This window comes from Parus major, chromosome 20 (assembly GCF_001522545.3).
Source record: "Parus major isolate Abel chromosome 20, Parus_major1.1, whole genome shotgun sequence".
In the NCBI taxonomy this organism is placed as follows: Eukaryota; Metazoa; Chordata; class Aves; order Passeriformes; family Paridae; genus Parus; species Parus major.
In genome coordinates, this window is record NC_031788.1 from 11,106,440 (window position 1) to 11,128,705 (window position 22,266).

General features: G+C 44.0%; 3 protein-coding genes across 4 annotated transcripts; 2 read left to right on the top strand and 1 right to left on the bottom strand.

Annotated features, from left to right (window-relative positions):
* The first annotated feature begins 7,333 nt into the window (after positions 1-7,333).
* ATP5F1E (ATP synthase F1 subunit epsilon) lies at positions 7,334-8,513 on the top strand. The gene is made up of 3 exons (XM_015647451.2): positions 7,334-7,467; positions 7,609-7,735; positions 8,356-8,513. The coding sequence occupies exons 1-2, from the start codon at positions 7,436-7,438 to the stop codon at positions 7,730-7,732; spliced, it is 156 nt and encodes a 51-aa protein (XP_015502937.1). The 5' UTR covers positions 7,334-7,435; the 3' UTR covers positions 7,733-7,735; positions 8,356-8,513.
* A 184-nt stretch (positions 8,514-8,697) lies between these two features.
* TUBB1 (tubulin beta 1 class VI) lies at positions 8,698-15,120 on the bottom strand. Of its 2 annotated transcripts, none has more exons than XM_015647446.3 (4): positions 13,262-13,437; positions 11,687-11,795; positions 11,414-11,524; positions 8,698-11,295 (listed from the first exon to the last, which is right to left on the bottom strand). In XM_015647446.3, the coding sequence occupies exons 1-4, from the start codon at positions 13,316-13,318 to the stop codon at positions 10,217-10,219; spliced, it is 1,356 nt and encodes a 451-aa protein (XP_015502932.1). In that variant the 5' UTR covers positions 13,319-13,437; the 3' UTR covers positions 8,698-10,216. The 2 variants fall into 2 exon arrangements, with proteins under 2 accessions (XP_015502932.1, XP_015502933.1); XM_015647447.3 differs by lacking the exon at positions 13,262-13,437 and adding an exon at positions 14,517-15,120 and having other exon boundaries at positions 8,922-11,295.
* Positions 15,121-16,965: 1,845 nt separating this feature from the next.
* On the top strand, positions 16,966-21,876 carry CTSZ (cathepsin Z). Its single transcript, XM_015647448.3, has 6 exons — positions 16,966-17,173; positions 17,521-17,684; positions 19,304-19,483; positions 20,067-20,217; positions 20,405-20,567; positions 21,010-21,876. The coding sequence occupies exons 1-6, from the start codon at positions 17,031-17,033 to the stop codon at positions 21,121-21,123; spliced, it is 915 nt and encodes a 304-aa protein (XP_015502934.1). The 5' UTR covers positions 16,966-17,030; the 3' UTR covers positions 21,124-21,876.
* The last annotated feature ends 390 nt before the right edge of the window (positions 21,877-22,266 follow it).

The following is a 22,266-nucleotide window of genomic DNA, read 5'->3' on the forward strand; positions in this document are numbered from 1 at the left end:
GTGTGTGCAGGCTCTGTGTGTGTGTATCAGACTGTGTGTGTGCCAGACTCTGTGTGTTTGTGCCAGGCTGTGTGTGCAGGCTCTGTGTGTGTGTGCCAGACTGTGTGTGTGCCAGACTCTGTGTGTTTGTGCCAGGCTGTGTGTGCAGGCTCTGTGTGTGTGTGTCAGACTGTGTGTGTGTCAGACTGTGTGTGTGTGCCAGACTGTGTGTGTGCCCCGCTGCCGGTTGTCCTGGGCACCTCCCTGTCCCACCAGGCTCCTTCGGTGTGAACAGAAAAACGCAAAGGCACAGCCCAGAAGTAGCTGATGGTGGTATTTTGGTGCCCAAGGTTTTTTTCTGGAATTTTGATTCTAAGTTTACAAGTGATTTCAAGACCCTCTTGGCCTTTATGAACTGTAATGTCACCCAGCCCAGCATATTTGATTTTGCATGCCATTTCTGTTCTATCAAATTGCCTATGAAGTAGCATCTGCTATATAGAGAACCAGAGCTTATTTTAACAAACGAGAACACTTCTGTAAGGTTTGTGCTGGGGGAAGAAAACAGAAATATAGATATATAACTTTTAAAAATTAACTGTTCTAAATAGAATATTTTTCTAAACAGAAATTGTTTGAGACTACCTTACTAATTCAAGTCATTGAGGTTTGCCATACTTTTACAGGAGATTATTACAACTGAAATAACATTTCAATTTTAAAAGTGTGTGAAACTTCTGAAAAACTGTACCATCATTTCTGATAAAAATACTTAGCTTGAAACTCATTTTATATGTTTGCTCAGCCATTAGCATAATTTGATATTCTGAAGTCAGTTTTTTCATTTCCAAATTTTTCTGCACTAAGGACTGCATAGTAGAACTCACAGTTTGGCCTTGCACTGAAAAAAAAACCTTTTAAGTTTTACAGGCATTCAACAACTTCTTGAAAGATAATAAATTTCTTTCTTCTATTTTATTTATATGCCTGCATTCTCATTCTGTCAGAGTATGGCTTTCTGTACGTGGCGCTTTTTAAATAAAATTTTGTTTCAATTCTGGCTAATTCCTCAAACTTTCTGGTCTATTTGTGTTTTAGAACTATAAGGTGAATAATCTAAAATGAGAGGGGTGAAGGTGAAGAAATCCCTGGAGTAAGTGGCTTCTTTTCTTGAAATGCATATCCTAAAATGCACATTCACAGCTGCTTTCTTGCTTCTTAATAACTGCTTTTCTGCAAAATCTGGCTGTAACTCGCACCAAGATTTCACAGTTTGCTGTGGAGAATCCATCCTGTGGAAAGATTTTCAATCTGCTTGGGCTGAGATTTGTGTTCAGATTCAGTGCAGGGAGTGTGGGTTGCTGTGGATGAATGCACCACACCACTGTGAGGGGCTGGGAGGAATGGAGGAGGTGGGGAAGAGAAAGGCTACAGCTGGAGGAACAGAACTGAAGGACCAGAAGGAAAGAAGAAATAAAGGAAAAAGGCAAGGGGCACGGGAAGTGGAGGGGCAGAGGTGGAGGAATGTGATGTGAACAAATCGGTGCTGAGGGTTGATGGATCCCTACCCACCAATGGGTGTCAGCACCTGCTCAGCCACAGCAGTGAACTTCAAGTGCCAGCCAGGGGTTTGCTTCAAAAAAAGCAGAAAAATTGTAACCACCATTTCCTACAACATTGCTGATCTGTCTCTTGTGGTCTGTACTTGCATTTATATTTCCAATAAATGTCATATATAGTAAATGTGAGCACCCACTGTGTGATAACTGCAACATTGCCAATCTCCTGGCCCTGACAGCATTGGTTCAAAGGGAGGGTCAGAAACCTGTTGAGGGTCATGCTTTTGGAAGAACTGAAGAATGCTGATAAAGAGCTTGTGTGGAAGCAGTGAGTCACTATAGAATCCTTCCATTTCTTAAAGTGGGGGTTGCTCTTTCTCTTGCACAGGACCTGTTAATTTCTATTTTAAATAACCCTATAGCTTTGCTTTACATGTTGCTGTAGAACTGAATTATTCTGCAGGTAAAGCTGCATGTTACAGCTAAGCTGAACTAATTGCTTACCTTAGGAAGACCATGAGCACCAGCTGTGGACAAAATACCTTACATCATCATGCTATTTTATTTTAAATACATTTAAAAAGTAACAGAAGTTACTAAACACATGAAAAGAGGAAGTAATGCACAAGATTTTTAAAGCTTGAGTGTACCTGAATTGTGCTCTGCAGATCCTGGGTCTCTCCTCAGGCTATTTATGCCAGATTTTGTAGAATGGACAGCAGAGACTTGGATGGCACTGCAAAATTATTTTTACTTTGAATCCAGGTGTCCAAAAGTTAAAAATTAATATCTTCATCTGCTCCATCAACTAGCCTTGAGAATACTGTCCTGTAACAGGAAACAGCACAGAGCTGAATCTTAAGATAAAGATTAGAGCTGATTTCAGTGAGGTGTTTGCTGGCACTCTGGGCAGTGCTGTGCTCAGACAGGAGATTTACCAGGAGATGACCTGTATTGTCATCAGCATGGCATCATTTCCAGCGGCTGTGCAGCAGATTAGGGTCAGCAGCAGAGAGAACAGCAGAGCTTTACCAGCACAGCCCAGTATGGCTTACCCAGGCAGAGAAAGGAGGTAAATCCACAGCTACCCAAGGTAGGAAACATTGTTACTGACCTCTGCATTTTGTACAAAGGTGACTGTAATTCCATGTTCCTTGATAGTGTTATTTCATAGGAAAAAGTGCAATACTTTATTATTTTAAATTAGGACAGAAAGAACTCAATGAAAAGATGAATTTATAGCCTGTTGGATGCCGGCTTTTTATTTTAATTTGCCTTTTATAAAAAATATTTGTTCTCCCCTGTAAAATGCACTTGAGAAACCTTTGAGATTAAAGATAGTGACAAAATTAGTGGCTTTAGATAGCAAGGGATTCTTAAGGGGTTAATTACTTTTATGTTTTATTAAACATACAGGGCAGCAAGCAAACTTGTCACTTTATCATAAATTATGCATGTTTGGAAAAAGTAATTTGTTTTGCCTTTTGATCTATAAACATTGTGCTCTTGAAAGAATTGCAACCATGTCGCAACAGCCCTTAAATTACAGAAGCATTATCTCTAAATGTTAAATATATTCAAGAACTTTTGGGGATGTCATCAATGGTATATAAGCAGCTCTTTTTAGTGTGGGAATTTTTGCATTGTGCGAAATCCCCAGGATTTTAATGTTTGCATAGTGAGACACCATTCAAGTTCAGTGGCTGTTCAGCAGACACCTGCTTCAGTTAAGAGGTGACCTGGGTGGGAGTTGCACCCATGGTGATTATGTTAAATCCATTACACACTCATCTGGCCATGGTTGTGTAAGAACATGGGCGAAGCTGGGGTGTGTTCACCTGCAGCTTCCTGTACCTGTATCTTGCACTTTCTTGCTCCATAAAATGTGCTTGTGATGAGTGAAGAGATTTTTGTGCCTTCCTGTGCCTGGCTGGGGAGGCAGCTGCAGGTTTGAGTGCTCTGAGCTTTGCAGTGCAGTCTGGAGACGAGAGAAGGCAGCTGTGGATCAGGCTCTTGATCTACTCACACTATAATTAGATGCACCTTTTTGAACTGAAATTTAAGCTGTTCTGTTCCCTTTTTAATCATGTCTGCCTTCTATCACAACTTCTCTTTACAGTATTTTTATTAAACAATTCAAACTAGCATAAATTAAAAAAATAAATATATTGTTACTATACAGGTTTTATATCCAGAGGTATAAAAGAAAGGTAACAAAATAAGACCTCTTTTTATCTGAATACAAGAATGAGTTTAGCACATTGTTAGCTTCCAAATCATGCACATGGTACACAGAAAAATAAATCTTGTTAAACAAGGACAGACATGCCAGGAGAGAAAAATGTCTGCAACTGTATGTGTGATTCTCTACCGGTCCCCGGAAAGGCACAATGTTCTCAATAATTCTTTGGGCTCCTATTACTGGAGCATTTCTGCACCAAAAGATAAACTACTTAAGGACCAAGCACACAGTTTGAATCATTATTTTCTGAAAAAATAGTTTTGGGCTCATGCTGTCTTTTTGTTTTGGTGTGATAGAAATCTTTTGTTTAAAATACTCCTGATTTAACACCCATCATGTTGGGGATTTATTTGGCTTTTCAGTGTCATCTCTTCAACCTACCTGGACCTACTTGGTCTCACTTTTTTGGCCTCCCTGGACCCCTCCAGTGTCAAGACTTTAGCCTCCTTGGAACTCTTTAAAATCCCCTTTTCAGATTCATTGGATTTATCCAGTCTGAGCTCTTCATCCTCTGTGGAATTCTCCAGTCTCACTTCTTCATCCTCTCTGGACCTTTCAAGTCTCACGTCTTCATTCTCCTCAGACTTCTCCAGTACCTCCTCTTCAATTTCCTTAGAGCTCTCCAGTCTCACCTCTTCAGATTCCTGGGAGCGCTCCAGTTTCTCCTCCTCAGTTTCACTGGACCTATCAAGTCTCACTTCATCAGGCTCTCTGGATCAGTCTGGCGACAGTTCTTCAATCTCTTTAGATCTCTCAAGTGTCACCTCTCTATCCACAGATTTCTCCAGCCCTACTTCTTCACTCTCTCTAGACCTCTCCAGTCTCACTTCTTCATCCTCCACAGATGTTTCCAGTCTCGCCTCCTCAGCTTCCCTGGACTTTTCCTGTACAATCCCTCCATCCTCACCAGGTGTCTCCGAGTACAGCTCCTCCACCTCGTCAGAATCTCTAGACCTCACCGATTTTAATTATTTCATGTTTCAGCGCTCCTCTGGATTATCTTCTTCAGCTCCTGAGGATGTTTCCAATCTCATCTCTACACCTTTTCTGGATGTCTCCAATCTCAGCTTTCAAGATGCTTCTTCCCTCACTCCCTCAGTCTCTTTGGACATGTCCCTCACATCCTCAGTTCCCCCAGACCTGTCCACGCTCACATTTCTGGATGTTGCTAATCGCACCGCAGCAGCTTCTCTTGATCTCTGCATCTAACCCTCCTAACTTATCCCCTTCTCTCTGCAACCTCTCTCTGTCCTTCTAAATTTCTCTCCTTTACCTGCTCTCTCTTCTTTTTCTCTCTCAGAAAATTTTAACCTGAGGAAAGTTTAGGGTTTTACAAAATATCTCCTGGCATCTAAACTGGGCATGAGAATAGGTCATACAAATCTATAACGGTGCCTTGTAACAGCTGCATAAACATGAATATTTATTCTGGAATTTTTGTAGATCACAGTTTCCATCACTGATTGATATCCAGTCTGCCTCAGCAGACCTCTCTCAAAGGTTTAGCTTTTTCAGTTCATGATGAATTTTTATCTATCAAGACCAACAAATAGTAAATAGAGCTAAATGTGTAAATAATTGCATCCAGGTTCTATGTCTCCATTATGAGTTTATATCTGAGTTACCTTGACAGAATTGCAGGCAGAGGCACTTCACAGGCAGGTACAGAGAGAGAAGGTGTGGTGGGAAAAGAAAATTGTGGAGCAAAAAGGAGGTGAGAAATGGGTTAGGGAGAGAAGCTGTGGGGCAGGAATACAGGGGCATGTAGCTGGAGAAAAATGTCCACCTCAACTGGCATGATTTTTCTCTGCCAAGCCATCTATGTGGCCTGGGCTGCCCATGAGGCTTTAAATAATCTTAGTGCTAATTATTTTTATCTATCAAACCATCAGGTGTTCCCATTAAAGAAGCATTTGCATGTAACATCCCCTTTCTCAGTTTATGTAAGTACTGCAGTTACTTGTCTTGCATCAAATGTGCTGCTTAGCACAGAGGGGCTTCCCAAAATCTTTGGTGCTGTCTTGTATCTTTTTATTATCGTTATCACTGCGGCTTCAAAACCAAATATATTTCCTTTCAATATCACTGGCACCTTTCTGTTCTAAAAGTGCAGAAACATGTTTGACATAACAAATATTTTTTAATTTATTTAATTTATGCAAAGTGGAAAGCTTTGCTCCAATATGCCACATCTGTCAAAAATTAGAATACATTTGACACAAAAATAAAGAAGAAAACAAGTGCAAGTAAGTATTGTTTTCTGCCTCGTTTACACTAGTTATTTCTTTAAAATTAAGTAGGAACAATTGCAATATGTCTGTTTAAGAAACTAACCCAGAATTTTATAGGAGCAGAGTTGTTTAACAGTTAAAAAATAAAAACAAAATCGGTCAGTGGTCCAGATATTGTGATTGTATGCTGAAGACAGACTGATGTATCTGGTGGACAGTTGTTCTTTTTGTTCTGGTGGTTCTTCCCTGAGTAAATTGTGTGGATTGTTAATTGCAATGGTTCTGGACTAAATGAGATCTCTAATAAAGGTGAAAATTATTCTGTGCTTTAAAAATTCTTTGACTTTGGATGAAAGGAAGTAAGGAAACAAAAGTGCAAGGATTTCTTAAAAAGACAATAGTTAACCTCCTTAAGTATTTTTTCATAATTATTTAAATGAACATTAGGTTAGGACCAAATTGCTGACATATCAAACATGATTTGAATATTCTAATACTTTTTGCTTATGATATGTGGGAAATTGACTGTTTTTTCTTTGTGTTGATAGTTTCTAATTTATTATGTTGTCTTTCATGGATTTGTTTAGAGCAAATGATTGAATTTCAGGTGTTTGTATCAACGTCCAAAGGAAACCCATGGCAAGGCACCGTGTCTGACAGGACAGAATTGTCACAGCTTAGCCACGCACAGACCAGCTCCAAAATGAACACAGCCTGTTTTAAAAATCACTGGCTCCACATTCTTGTAAAACGGGGTTTTTTTTAGTGTCTTATCTCGAAAAAAAACCCAAAAAGTGATAGCACAGACCGGCAAGAACAGATTTAGGTGCAAAACACACCCTTTTATCTACTTGCTTGGATGCTTAGATTACAACAGGATTACTGAGGAGGGAGTTGATGGTAACTAACACAAGTGCTCTATAACTAGTCACGAGCTTCACAGAAACCTTGGCCTTTAATTTATGTTCTTTACGTAATCGACCTCTAATGTATTTTCGGCAAATTACCAGCTCTGAACCACTCGTTTCGTTTCGCACCGAGTCTCGTGGTTTTGACAGCCAGGCAGGCCCCGGTAGGCCGGAGGCGGGCCCCTGCCATACCGGGAAGGGCACACACCTTTCCCTCACGGATGTTGCCGGGCACAGTCGTGAGGAACCCGGGCACAGCGCGGTGCGGCCATGGCCCCACCCACTGCCCCTCACGGCCGCGGGGCCGCCCGGGCCCACGGGAAGGGGCGGGGCGAGCCAGGGGCGCGGCAGGCGGAAAGGGCGGGAGCCGCGCCGCGGAATGGAGCGCTCTGATTGGTCACTGCTGGAGGCGCGAGCCCGTGAACGGCGGCGCGCGTGAGCCGTTCGCGCTCACTGATTGGCCGACGGGCACGTCCCTTGCGGCGCGCGCTGACCTTGCCGCGCGGAGCCGCAACCATGGTGGCGTATTGGCGACAGGCCGGGCTCAGGTACTGCTGTCGCGACAAACCCGCGACAGGGCTGGGGCGAGGGGCTGGCAGGGGGCGCCTGGCGGGGTCACAGCGGCGCGGGGGGAACGCGGGTTTGGGGCCGGGCCCGGGTCTCACCGCCCTGTGTCCCCCCGGCCGCAGCTACATCCGCTACTCGCAGATCTGCGCCCAGGCTGTGCGGGCCGCCATGAAGCCGCAGTACAAAGCGGAGGCGGAGAAGGCAGCGGTGGCCACGGTGAAAACGGTGAAACCCAAAAAGGACTGAAATGTAAGCGGGTGGGGTGGGCTGGGTGCGTGGCTCGAGCTCTGTAGTGCAGGAGTGGCGTTAGCGAGGGTCTGTAACTGCTGAGTCCATTAATCCCCAATATCTGGAGATAATCGGCTGGATTTCCAGGCATGGGAGTGGAGGGGATTGCTGCGGTGCGAACGTGCGCAGGTGTCTGTGACCTGATTGCGTGTGAGGTGGGAAACAGCCTAATGTCATTAGTGAGGTGAGATGTACTGTCTGCCAAGCCCCGCACTGAACTCCTTGGGGTTTGGTCAGATTTTTCATGGGCTTCCACAGAACAGTTGGGGCTCTGTAGTGATGGTCACAGGTTTCTCTATGGTATTCACACGTTTGATACTTGCTAAGCCAGCAGATAGCCTCTCTGAACTGCTCCTTCCCCTGATCAGCAAATCCGTTGTATGGGTTTTCTGCTCTCTGTGAGACCGATGCTGCTTATAACTTTATTTGTGCCAGTCCATACATCACAAGCAGCTGAAATAGTTTCTGTTCTGGATAAAACAACTTCTATAACTGATCTAAGATTAAATATTACCTTTTGTTTGAAGTGTACCTTGTACACATTTTTTAATCGAATAACTTGTATTTTTAATCTCTTGTAGGAGCTGATTTGTGGTGAATAACAGCAAACTGCAAAGCTGTAGACAAGCTCAAGACTGCAGTGTAATGTCATCACATGAACTGTAGAACTTGGCTCTGTATGTAAATTGACATTAATATATGTATACATTACATTAATAAATGTAATTTCTGAATGTGTGGAAAGTGTTGTTCCTCTTGAAACAAAGTTTCTGTTCTGCAGAGACATTTATTTTTCAGTTTTGTTAAAAGACTGCCTTTAGTACAGTCTGGACATTTAGTAGCAACACTGTTTATTTTTAAGCCAAATCTCTTTTTGAGTTTCATGCTGATGTTTCAGGTACATAAATGAGTGAGAGATTTGATTGTTTTTTTAAAACTTTACTGCCTACTACATTGTAATGATTACTTTGAAAAAAATCCTGGCTAAAATCTGTATTAACAGAGAATATAGCATATAGTTTTGAAAACTGGAAGCAGGACAATTTTGCCATGGGTGTGCTGCTGAGGATCTAATCTCCAAGTGTGAGGCAGTGAATCAGGAATTGGGAGACCTGGTGTCATGTAAGAAATGGAGAAGGAAACAGGGGAATCTGAATTGTTTATCCTCATTAACACTTTGTCAAGACAGGGAGAAGAGGGAGAGGGACACACGTTCCCTGGGAGTCAGGGATGGAGGGGAACACTTCTCTTGGCTGGGAAGATGCACTTCAGGCTGTGTGGTTTTGGGGGAAATTTCTGCATTTTCCTGCTGCTGTGTATCCTCATAGCAGGAATGACATTGTCCCACTACACAGGACAGCTGGCTTCAGTTTCCTTCACCAAGACTGAACTCAAACATGAAGCATTACTTTCTTCAGAGTACAACAAACCTTTTCATCTAAGAGTATAATTAATATCATTCAAAGTTAGTTCTTGCACAAATGAACTATGGGGGTTTGTCTATCAAATGTTTCAAGTATAAAACTTTCATAGAATGGTATATGATCTTTATTTAAAATAATATTATAAATACATTGTTAAGTAGGCAGCTGTGATGGTAAGAAATGTTTTTCACCAAAGGCAAAATACAGTTTTGTTTTAGTGACTGCCATAGAATTTATATTAATAAACTACAAACCATTCTATGTCATTTTTGTTGTACTGAATGTTAGGAAAAAAATTTACAGTAGTTAGTACCTAGGGAAAAAAAATACCACACCAAAACTTTTACACAGTGTCACAACTTAGTGTGCTAATGTAACTAAACCAATAGTTAGAAATAGAAACAAATCACACTATGATAATGAATAAAGCTCTGCAATAATATAAGCCAGCAATGTGATAGAACAATTAGACTACTTATAAGAATGTGCATATTCAGTCACTTGCCCCCTGTTGTTTCTGCAGATCCATATCAGTCTGTGGAGTGATAAAAGAGTCACTGCCTTTGCAGGCCTTAGAGATGTGCACATGTTCCTAAAACAGTAACAAGTTCACAATCAGCAGGGACTGTTTACCTGAGAATAAATAAATGTGATGAGCTGACAGCATATTTTGCTATTGCTTATGATCCTGATCTATATACACAGGCACAGCGGCTGTATAGTACATTCAGTATCTGGTGATTATATCCTAAAAGTGAATCCATTTACAGGAAAGACTGGTATGAGATAATGTGTCTTCATAGTGGATTGGTTTTGGGAGAGATTCGGTGTCAACAGTTGTTTAAGACAGTCAAGCAGAGCTGACATTAATTTCAATAGCAGTGTGTTGTAAAATCAGATATATTTGGCCAGATGCAGAGAAAAAGTTCCAAAGAAATGTGTTATTTTGGGTATGATGGCTATTGCTTTGTCTTTAGTGAATGTGAATGGGCTCATTCAGAGAATGTTTTGATACTTTTTACTCTGCTTCCTTTTCTGGCTTGGCTTCTGCTTCCACTTCTACCTCTTCAAATTCCTCCACATCTGCAGTGGCATCCTGGTACTGCTGGTACTCGGACACGAGGTCATTGGTGTTACCTTCTGCTTCAGAAAACTCCATCTCATCCATGCCTTCCCCTGTGTACCAGTGGAGAAAGGCTTTCCTTCTGAACATGGCCGAGAATTGTTCAGACACCCTGATGAAGAGCTCCTGGATGGCTGTGTTATTGCCAATAAACGTGGCTGCCATCTTCAGCCCTCGCGGTGGGATGTCACACACGGCCACTTTCACGTTGTTAGGGATCCACTCCACAAAGTAGGAGCTGTTCTTGGTCTGGACAGACAGCAGCTGCTCATCCACTTCCCTGGTGGACATTCTGCCCCTGAAGATGCAGGCGACGGTGAGGTAGCGCCCACGGCGGGGGTCGCAGGCTGCCATCATGTTCCGGGCATCGAACATCTGCTGGGTGAGCTCTGGCACCGTCAGGGCCCGGTACTGCTGGCTGCCCCGAGCTGTCAGCGGGGCAAAGCCGGGCATGAAGAAGTGCAAGCGAGGAAAGGGCACCATGTTCACCGCCAGCTTCCGTAGATCTGCATTCAGCTGGCCAGGGAAACGCAGCGAGGTGGTGACGCCGCTCATCGTTAGGGACACCAAGTGGTTGAGGTCCCCATAGGTGGGGTTGGTGAGCTTTAATGTCCTGAAGCATATATCATACAGAGCTTCATTGTCAATGCAAAAGGTTTCATCTGTGTTCTCTATCAGCTGGTGGATGGAGAGGATGGCGTTGTATGGCTCCACCACTGTGTCAGATACCTTGGGTGAGGGCACAACGCTGAAGGTGTTCATGATCCTGTCGGGATATTCCTCTCTGATCTTGTTGATGAGGAGTGTCCCCATGCCTGAGCCTGTGCCACCGCCAAGGGAATGGATGAGCTGGAATCCCTGAAGGCAGTCACAGCTCTCACACTCATTCCTGACCACGTCCATGACGTTTTCAATCAGTTCAGCACCCTCTGTGTAATGGCCCTTGGCCCAGTTGTTGCCAGCACCTGAATTACCTGTGAACAGAATTACAGAAAGAACAACCACAAAGTTAACAGGAGAATTTTTAAAGGATGCCCAAGGCCCTCGGGACACTTGCCTGCAGTCAGTTTGCTGGCAGTGTGCTGTACATACCATGGATAAAGTTGTCAGGTCGAAAGAGGGGGCCAATTTTGCTGGACCGGACACTGTCCATCGTCCCAGGCTCAAGGTCCACCAGGATGGAACGGGGCACGTATTTATGGGCTGGAACAAAACAAAATGAATGCAAATAATTACTGCTAGTGGTCAAAGAAACAGGCTTACAATCCACTCTGGAAAGTCCCATCCACCTAGAGTGGTTTAGGCTTTTTGTGGGTTTTTTAATTACTTATTTTACCCTCCCTGCTGGCTCTGCTGAGCACTTACAATAAGCCTCATTGAAGTACACATTAATTCGCTCCAGCTGCAGTGGTGAATCCCCACGGTAGTTCCCAGTGATGTCGATCCCATGTTCCTCTCCAAGCACCTCCCAGAACTGCAAAAGGAAAGAGGTACAACACACTGAGAATTATTTATTTATGTTCAACACAACATGTTCGGCACCAGCCCTGGGAACTGTGCCTGAAGCAGGGGATGCTTTGCTGTTTACTTAGCAGATCAGAACAGGGATCCTTCTCTACCCCTCCCAAATAAATTTGAGGGAAAAGTTTAGCAGACCATTTATGCTGCTTAGCTATGACCTATGCACTAATAGATGGAGGCCCTCAATTTCTTCTCTTTACAGTAAAAGAAAATTGATGTTTAAGAGTTTAAATAACAGTTACTACTTGGTATGAGCTTAAGAAAGCCTTAGTGAGGATATGGATTAGGGAGAGTTGCTTTAAGTCCTGTAATGCACAGATGGGACCATAGCATTGCAAAGCTGGCACAGGCAAATTTGTACATGAGCAAGGCTTTCCACAAACAGCTGCTGGTCCTAAATGTCCTATCTTGACACTCATATGGATGTGCTCTTGTGCTGGGCTCTTATCTGGGCAGCAGCCACAGCAGTGTTCATGCAGACACACCCACCCACTGTAATGACCAGGCTATTCTAGTATTAAAGGTCTTCTGGGTCAGCATCCAGTCTAACCCACCACTGCCAACTGGTGCAGGTTCCATGCTTCATGATCCATTAAAAGGAATCAAAGTTAGGGGTGGGAGAAAGGGAGAACACAACAGATCAATCCCTCAATTATCCCATGTCTTAAAAAGCCTCCCAGCCCAAAATAGATAATCTTTGGACAACTTCCTACTTATCAATTAAAAAAAAAAAAAATAAAAAAAAGCATGGACATCACACAGCATAGTAATTGAGGGTCTTTTTTTTTTTTTTTTTTTTTTACTCCTAGCCCAGAAAGTCAGCAATAGTGACTACTCCCTGTGTCTGTGTCACAGCATGCCAGCGTTTGAGCTACGCAAAAATACTCCAAATGATATCTGTCTCTCACAGGAGGCCAGTGACACTTTGTTTCATTCTACACTCTAACAAGTTATGCCATTGATTAAGATGATCCCATATTATAAGACCCCTTCCAACACAAACCATTGTATGATTCTGTGATACTTAAGAATAAAATGTGGCAGTGCTGCTGGCACATGGCTGAACTAAAGTACCAGCAACACAATCTCACAGCCCTGGAATTACTGGCTCCGTCAGTTGCTCCAGTATCTTGCAGAGTATGTGAGTTCCCCCTGGGAACAGAAGTCCCAGCAGGAATGCTCTGGTGTACTTATAATCACTGGACCACGTTTATTGCAAATGAACATTAAACTTTGCATCAGGAGCACATCCAGCTCTTGCCTTTCATACCAAAATACTCATGTTCCCTGCTAACATGCCATGCTTCCCACCACGAAGTTACAAGGTAACTGTCCCCCCAGAATTCCCCATCCATTGATGATGTGTGACCTGCTACCTCTGATTTACTACTAATGATCAGCATTGAAGAGAGACCTTACCTTGGCTCCAATTTGGTTCCCACACTGGCCAATCTGCAGGTGCACAATTTCACGCATTTTGTGTGTCTCAGACCTGTTGGTGGTGGCTACAACCTCGCCCAGGCTCTCCAGCTCCCCAGAACAAACCCTCTGCCTGCTGCTCTATCAGCTGCACCCAGCACAGCCCGCCCCAGGGGCCCTTTTATACCCGAGGGACTGTCACTCAGCCAGCCAGGGGAGTAGCCAGCCCCAGGCTCTGCACCAGGATCCAAGGGCCTCTTTACTGCTGGGGACAGGTACAACAGCACAGGTGCACCACTGGGTGGCTTGGAAAGCAGCATTGTCACATGCACGCCTTCCCAGTTCTCTGTGCAGCAGTGTGGTGCATGAATATATGTGCATATTCTGTTTGTGTTTCATTATTTTATATTAGACATAATATATATACAAATATATGTGCATATGTAGAGATTATAGCCCAAAGTGAGTGATCTTAATTTATTAAGCACATGTGCTTCTGCCACATAATTTAAATTTTAGCATCATATGACTCATAGAGGACAACACCCATAATAAAAACGGTAACAACTTGTGAGCAGGAGCATCCTATAATCACAACATTCAGTGCATTGCAAGGCAAACTCCAGTTTACTAAACAAGCATCATTCCTGATGTTTGACTGCATGAAGGAGTGGAACAGGAACAGTAACAAAAAATACTTTGTAACACATAAAAATAATACTACTCTCAGTGATACAAGGTCTTTAAATAGTTAAAGAATCCACCATTTTTAGCCAAAACTTGAATTATCTTGTGACTAACTTGTACAGATGCTCTTTCTCTCTCCCTCTCTCTCCTCATTTCCTGACATTAAGAAATACAGCATTTCTAATACTTCTTAATTTCTTATATCTCAGATGTACTTCAGAACTTGCCAGGAAAATGCTAGAGGTGAAAACCCTATTTCACTGAAGTTCTCTGAAGTGAACTGTAACACTCCCTGGGTGAAACATCTCACTGTGCTAAAGGAAATGATGTGAGGCAGAACAAAACACAGCACAGTCATGTTTGGCTGCTGATAACCAGGACCAGTATCACTGAGCAGCAGAAACCCAGGATGAAATGGCTTCTGAAAGCTTAGAGCAGTTTCATTACATGCCAAATGACTGTCACTGCCTTGCAAGTGTTCCTTTTAAGGATGGGAAAAGAACTATAATTAGGAAGGCACCTTAAACTATTGAGCATAAAATGGTGACAGTGAAAGGGCTTGACTCACCGAACATAACTACCACTTTATGCGCTGCTAGAGATAAGGGTTTTCTGAGCTTCCATATGGTTCCAGAAGGAAAATCAGCTTATTCCAGGCTTCCCCTCCACTTGATGACTTCCACTTCTCCCACCAGCCAATGAAGGAACAGACAACTGCTACTAACACAGAGTTCAGCACCAGAAAGGCATTGTAAATAAGTAGAGAGCAAACATCCGTCATCGTCTGCCATGCTGTGAGCATACTCAGTAGGGAGCAATAAAAGGAAGACTTTAAATTCAGGTAGATTCATTTTTTTTTCCTTAAAACACAATCATTTTATAATTTTCTAAAATATAAATATTCTCTAAGCCATTCAGTTTACCCAGGAAGACACACAAAATGTTCTGTTGCATTGCCACATTGTCAATATTTCCCACAATGACTTTGAATATCTTCTACAGTTCCCTAAACAAATTCTAAAAAGGTTATTTGGTCATTTACTTTAAAAGCAAATCTCAGTTTATTTATGCACATTTCATACTGGTTTTCCCCAACCATTCTTAGCTAAGAGCAGTAATGCAGATCTGAGTTGTAAATTCAGCTGCTGCATTCTGAATGGGAGCTGCCTTGACACAATGTCAGTAATAAATACTAAATAAATACAATTTAAAATATGCAATGTATTCACAATAGACATAGTTTAGGAAGAGGCTGAAGGTGCTAACTCACTATCTGAAAAATACAACAAAGTAATTTCAGCAATAAATATTTTGCTGAGCACATCTCACAAGGAAAGGGAAAAAAGGGAAGTGAAAGAAATATGCAATCACTCAATAGGGGTTTTTCCCCTTGCTGAAAATAGCTCCCTAGAATCATGTGCCTCCTCTGAAGTGCTTCCTTATAGAGTCTTAAAAATTCTGGCACATGACACCAGGTAGCTGAGATGCTTTGTGAAGCGGATGTGGGTTTGGGCTTCTTTTCCCCCTCCTCCCCACCTGCACTTCTGTGAACCTCTAAGTCTGACTTTATCCCAAACCCGGCCTAGAAGTGGCTTGTTTCTGTGTAGATTTAGTTGCAGGCCTGTCCCTGCTCAGCCCCAAGAAGCCCCAGGCCTGTTAACAGCCCGAGGCACTTCCCAGCTCAGCCATGGCACATGTGCAGCTGCAGATTAGCAGAGAGGCACAGGGGAGAGAGGGCCTGTGCTGCATGGGCTGGCTCAGATGGACTTTTGGCACTGGGGAGATTAGGAGCAGCCTGGCACTGGGCACAGCTACTACAGCTGTCCCACAGTGGCTATTATCAGGCTGCCCACTGCTTCCAGTGCTTCCAGAGCGGGCCCCAGATACTACAGCCCTGGTGATGGGCTTGAGCTGAGACCACAAAGACGCCAGGCTTTTGTGGTTGCTGGGCTTTTTGCTGTTTTTGCTTTCTTGGTTGATTTTGTTTTGTTTTTTTTTTTTTTAATACTACCCCCAGTAAATATGCTTGTGCAAGGAGCCTTTCTGGGTTCTCTTTTTTAATGGTTTGCTTGGGAGGAACTGGCTTTTCAGAGTAGCAGAGAAGATTGTTGAGAGGAAAGCCTATTCAGTTTAAGATAAGCCTGGCGACAGGCCATCAGATAATTTTAGAGATCTCTGAATGGCTACCAGACGAGCTGATGCAAGTCTTAACTAACCTGGCTAGCTGAATCACCCTTAAGAATGATACCAAAAAACATTGCATTCAACTCACAGGCTCCATTCTTGCTCTGCTGTTCCTTTTGGTGCATTGGTTCTCTGTGCCTCAGTTTCTCTATTCATAGTGTGGAGCTAGTAGAACTCAGGCCCTCTACACAAAGTGCTGAGACTAAGGATGAGAAGTTAGGAGGGGAGAACTGTCAAGTTCACTAAATCTGTTTATCAAACCTGAAAGCTTCTAACTAACAAATGGAAAAGAGACTGGCAACCCATTCACACAGTCACTAGAAACTTCTGCAGGAAAATTAGGAAACAATTTTTACTATTGACTAAGTCCTCTAGCAAATAATAATGAATCTTCAGATGTCTGAACCCGAAGGAGCAGCCTAGCAAATAAACACAGGCCTGTGTTCCTCTGTAAATTGTAGCATTAAAGGGCTTGAGAAATCCAGGACTTGGGACTTCGAAAAAACCACAACCAAACAAAAAAACCAGTCACAGTGGCTGGCCACAGTCTAGCACAATGCTGAGGTGGTAGGCCAAAGGTAAAGAAATCTGTAACAGGGCCTGTCCCAGGTACAAGTCCTCTTGTCACAAGCCATGTGACCGAGTTACTGAGCGTTCGAGCTAGAAACGTGCCTGGGGGCTGGGAAGGATCTCAGTTTGTTCCTCATCCCCAGGAGATCCATCAGACACCCACCCTGAGGCGGTCCCGGCGCAGGGCAGTCCCCGCGGGCTGTCTCGCTGTCCCCGCCCGCCGCCGGTGAGCGCGGCCCCGCCCGGCCCGGCCCGGCCCGGCCCTCCGCGCCTCCCGCCGCCCTTAAACCGCGGTGCCGGCGGCTCCCGGGGCTGCCGCTGTCCCAGCATGGCCACGCCGCTCCAGCCCCTCATCCCCTTCCTCCTGCTGCTGCTCTGCGGCTGCCTCTGCCCGCCCGCCCGCGCCGGGCTCTACTTCAGGGAAGGGCAGCACTGCTACAAACCGGCCCCGCACAAGGCGCCCGGCCTCAGGTGAGGTTCGGTCCCCTGTCCCCCCCGGGTGGCGCTCCCTGCCGCATGGAGGAGGGAAGGGCTGGGCAGGCACGGCCGGGGTCCGGGGGTGCTCGGGGGTCCCGGGGGTGTTCGGGGGTCCCGGGGCCGCTCCGGCCCTGCCGGGGCTCGGGGTGGGGGGGGGCGGTCACGAGACGCCGGGGCCGGAGCGGTCACGCCGCGGTCACGTGACTCCGCCGGACACTCGCGGCCTCGTTACGAAACTCGGTGAAATCCGCGGTTTTCTTTACAAAAAAACCCCAAAATAAAACCCGCCCGTCCTGCTCCGGGGGATGCCGGCGCTACCTCCTCGTCCCGTCCCCCCGCAGGACCTACCCCCGCCCGCACGAGTACCTGGACGTGTCGGCGCTGCCGCAGAGCTGGGACTGGAGGAACGTGAATGGGGTGAATTACGCCAGCACCACTCGGAACCAGCACATCCCCCAGTACTGCGGGTCCTGCTGGGCCCACGGCAGCACCAGCGCCTTGGCAGGTACGCTCAGGCTCCCCTGCCGGGCCGGCTCCCCGCTGGAATCGGGAGTTTAAGGGAAGCGAAGGAAGTTTAGCTTCAGGTTACTGACAGCTGGTATAAGGTGCTAAATCACTGCAGTGACTAACGTGGCAAAACCTGTAAATACAGCAGAACAGTGGGAATACCCAAGCTGAAGGCAAGGAGGGTAACCAACCCTCCTTGAATAGAAAAATAGAATAAAGCAATAGAAAAAGCAATGAGAGTGAGGCTGTCCCTGCCTTATCCAAAGGCAGAAAGGCGGGAGTGCTGATTAAAATCCTGGAATGTGGCCATAGCTCCTCCCAAACTGCTCTCTAGGTCCTGGGGTAAGAGCTGGGGTTTCTGCTCTTCCCTTGGAGGTGTGGTGATGGCAGCAGCTGATGCAAAAGAGTTGTCAGGTCTCCTTCTCCTTTCTCATATCTATACAGCAGGGGCTCTCCAGCCATGCTGGGAATAAGAAAATAAAAGAAGTTGTCTCTTGTGGGCTACAGGAGCCCTGTCAATCCATTGAACTGACCACCACAGCAGACACACAAGTCTGATTTCAGCAGGAATCTTCCTAACAGCCTTTTTCTTAGTCAAGGGGAAGTAGTGGTTTGCTACAGATGGAGAAGTAGCGGCTCTAGAGAGAATCCATGATTTGCATGCAACAGTTAGGTGCTGGAGAAGCACCACTTGCACAGGGAGGCTGTAGGAAAGTTACCTGTGAAGGAGAAATAGAGGAAGGTGGGAGAAGGGGGAAGACAAGGCAGGTGTGAGCAGACAGCAGGAATCATGCAGCATACAAGGATATGGACATGTATGACACCTGCCAGGATGAAGTACTGGGATGGGTAAAATACAGCAACTTGAAGAAGATTAGGCTGCAATGATAGCTCCTTGTTCTGTCAAGTATATTGGAATGTTGTTGGTACTAATAGGATTTAAAGTACTACAGTGGAATCAGTTAAGACTGTTAATGCAGAGAAGCAGTTTATAAATACTCATCAGGAAGTTTTTCCGCCAAGTAAGCTTGTTGTTTGTGACAAAATAAGGCAGCAGGGTGGTGGTGCCTGTCTGAGATGGCAGGATGACAGTGAGATGCAGATATAACAGCAAGGAGATAACTCTGAAATCTTGCTCTTGCATTAAGACTCACAGAGCCAGCAGCCTGGGCTCCATGGGCTTATGTTTATGCATGGGCTTAAACATAAATCTCTATTCTCTGTAAAAGATGCTGTTCAGAGCTATTTTTTTGATGTGTATTTGAAAACTCTTTACTGTCAAAGTCAGGAAACAGATCTGAAAGTTTTCAGAAGCTGTGGCTTGAATTAAGGGAGGTCTAGGGCTCTTCAAGGCTTTAGAAGATCTTGCTCATCTCCATGTTTTTGCTGAGTTTTTAATGGAAAAATCCCTCTTAATGGAAACCCACAATAATAACTCAGCCTCTGGTCTCAATTAGGTCATGCTGTGTTCCTCACTGCATACAGCAGAATCTTTTCCAACCACAGCTGCTGCTGTCTGCAAACAGTTATAGGTTCAGTGGAGACAGTTTCAAAACCAGTTGCAATATGTAGCCACTCATGTATTCTACTAGCAAACCCATTTACTTATCCTTACAGACCGAATCAATATCAAGAGGAAAGGTGCTTGGCCTTCTGCCTACCTGTCTGTCCAGAATGTCATCGACTGTGCTGACGCCGGGTCCTGTGAGGGTGGGGACCACTCTGGGGTCTGGATGTATGCCCATGACCATGGCATCCCTGACGAGACCTGCAACAACTACCAAGCCAAGGATCAAAGTAGGATGGCTCTGCTTTGCTGTAGGATTTCTTCCCAGGTCTAGCAGATCTCAGTGTATTAAAAGAAAATAATTTCTTGGGTTTTCAGAGTACGGGTTCCTGCTGTTTGACTGACAGAACAGGTTTTCTTTACGGGCCTGTGTGTGTCTCCCACTCCAGACAGACGGTGTTAGCACTAAATCATGCTCAGACAAGTTTGCACAGCTGAATTGTTTTAACTTAATCTCTTAAATCTGTGACACACAATCTCTAATGTACTGCAATATTTACAAGTGTCACCTCAAGCTGAACAAAGGAGAAATTTAACCTTTGGCGGGTCACGTATGACTGAAATGGTTTCTCGATGTCCTCAACAAAGTATTTATACTTGTGAAGTAAAGAACAGTAAATGGTGATAACAGGGACTTTAAATGTGGTTTCCAGAAAATGACTGAGTTCACCACAGAGAATATGTATTCATGATTACTCTGAAATTATTAATATTTACCTCAATTAAATTATAAAAGCTCAGTGTCCAACAATCTTGAAGAAAAGCACCTTCCTGCTGTTTATCTCCAGTACTAATCTCACCTCTATTTTACAGAGTGTAAGAAGTTCAACCAGTGTGGAACTTGTGTAACTTTTGGAGAATGCCACGTGATCAAGAACTACACTCTCTGGAAAGTTGCTGACTACGGGTCTATCAGTGGAAGAGAAAAAATGATGGCAGAAATCTACACTAATGGACCAATTAGGTAAAAATAACATCAATGAAACTCAGTGCATTTTCACTCTAGACATGTCAGCAGCTCTGCACTAACATGCAAACTTCAGTTCATATTTAAACTGAGATCGAATTCAAAATGCAAGAAAACCAGCTGGTTTGTAGCCAGGCCCCTGCCCTGATCCCCCTGTATGAAACCTCTCTCTGTTTTCTTACAGCTGTGGCATAATGGCTACTGAGAAGCTGGATGCCTACACAGGGGGACTGTACACAGAGTACAACCCCTCACCTACAGTCAATCACATCGTCTCTGTGGCTGGCTGGGGAGTGGAAAATGGGACAGAATATTGGATAGTTCGTAACTCCTGGGGTGAGCCCTGGGTAAGGAAACATGGAAACACACTTCTGGCTTTGGAGGGAGGGTAGGGTTTGTCACTTGCAGAACTACAGCCTGTGGATATAAAACTGAAACTTTCTTTGAACTAGAGTAATAGTTTTAAAATGACACCCAGCAATCTGAAGAGAAGGATATTTGGTCAAAACTACTTAATGTCAGCTCTATCCCAAATTCTACTTTTCAAGGACGTGCAGCTCCTGTTATTGCTGGAAACTGCTGTTGTAGGCAAAAATCAAGTCACGTACCTGCACTGGATGAGTGGGATGTAAATTCACCAAAGCACGTTTCTCCAGGGTTACACTTCAGCTTGTGTGAATTCCTCCATTCACTTAAATCATTCACATTTGGCTGACAGAACAGACCCACCAACGTACAATTTCTACAGTTGTGTTTCCTAATTTACAATGCAAATTAAATCCTTTACAGGGTGAAAGAGGGTGGCTGAGGATTGTGACCAGCGCCTATAAGGGTGGAAGAGGAGCAGACTACAATCTGGCTATTGAAGAGGACTGTGCATATGGAGACCCAATACTACCTTGATTCTACATGGTACAGCTTTTGGTTTAGGTACTTTGTTTGGAAGCTTCCCAGCAAAATCTCCTTTTGTTTGAAGAATAATAGCCTAAGACTCTTTCACAGTTCAACATCATCAAGCAGTTCTGCAAAATTAGCCCAGATGTAACACAACACCTTCAAAAATGCAGAACTGCCCTAATTTTATTTACATCTTGAAGTAATTCACCCATGAAGGAGTTGTCTACCTTGATGCACAGTATTAAAATCACACTGACTGAATCACAGAACCTGTACATGTAAATATCTATTTTTTTAAATACAAAACACATAGATATACTGGAAAAATATACTCAATATTTGGGTCTAGATCTTCTTTTAAATTCTGTGACAGTATGGACCAAATATATTGCAATGATGCAAAAACCATCATAAATCTGGACTTGGTAAATCCAAATATTAAACCCTGTTTCCTTGACCTCCTGGTGAAACAGTGGTGTTGGAAGTTTCAAATAATGAGATTGCTTTTATCCACCAAAATGATATAATGGGAATTACTTTGACCAAAAGACAGTCTAAACACTTTCTACTTAATCAGTCTTGTCTTTCTTGCTCTCAAATTTCTTGCTCTAATATGTGATTTTGCCCTTTTTCTCCTAAAGAGGAAAAATATAAATTGCCAAAACTCAGGACTCCTTAATAGTATGACAAACCAGTGCCATATCAAATGTTACTATGTGGCATTGCTGACTGCATTTAATAAACAGACTTTTTCTCTTACATGACTGGGTCTTTATTGTAAGAGCTTATTAATTGTGTGTGGCTGTCTCCACCTGGATGGTGCTGCTTTCACTGGTCTTTTTCTTCTGGAAGGCCTGATGGACAAGTTTATACAGCAACAATGCTGGTTCAAACAACAACAATTGTATGACAGCACTGATCACAGCATCACAAAGGATTTAACAAGTTAAAAATCATCTACAGGGATCAGGGCAGAGCAGCTGTTTAGAGGAAGTGATACCAAGCTGAACACAAGAAAGTAAAAATAAACTTTGTTCCAACTGCTGGCAGAGCTGCAGTGGACACAGCAAACTGCTCTTATCGCCAAGAACTTGCACAGGGCTGTATCCTAAATTAATTCTCTATAGGGTGAATAATTTCTGTTGTCAA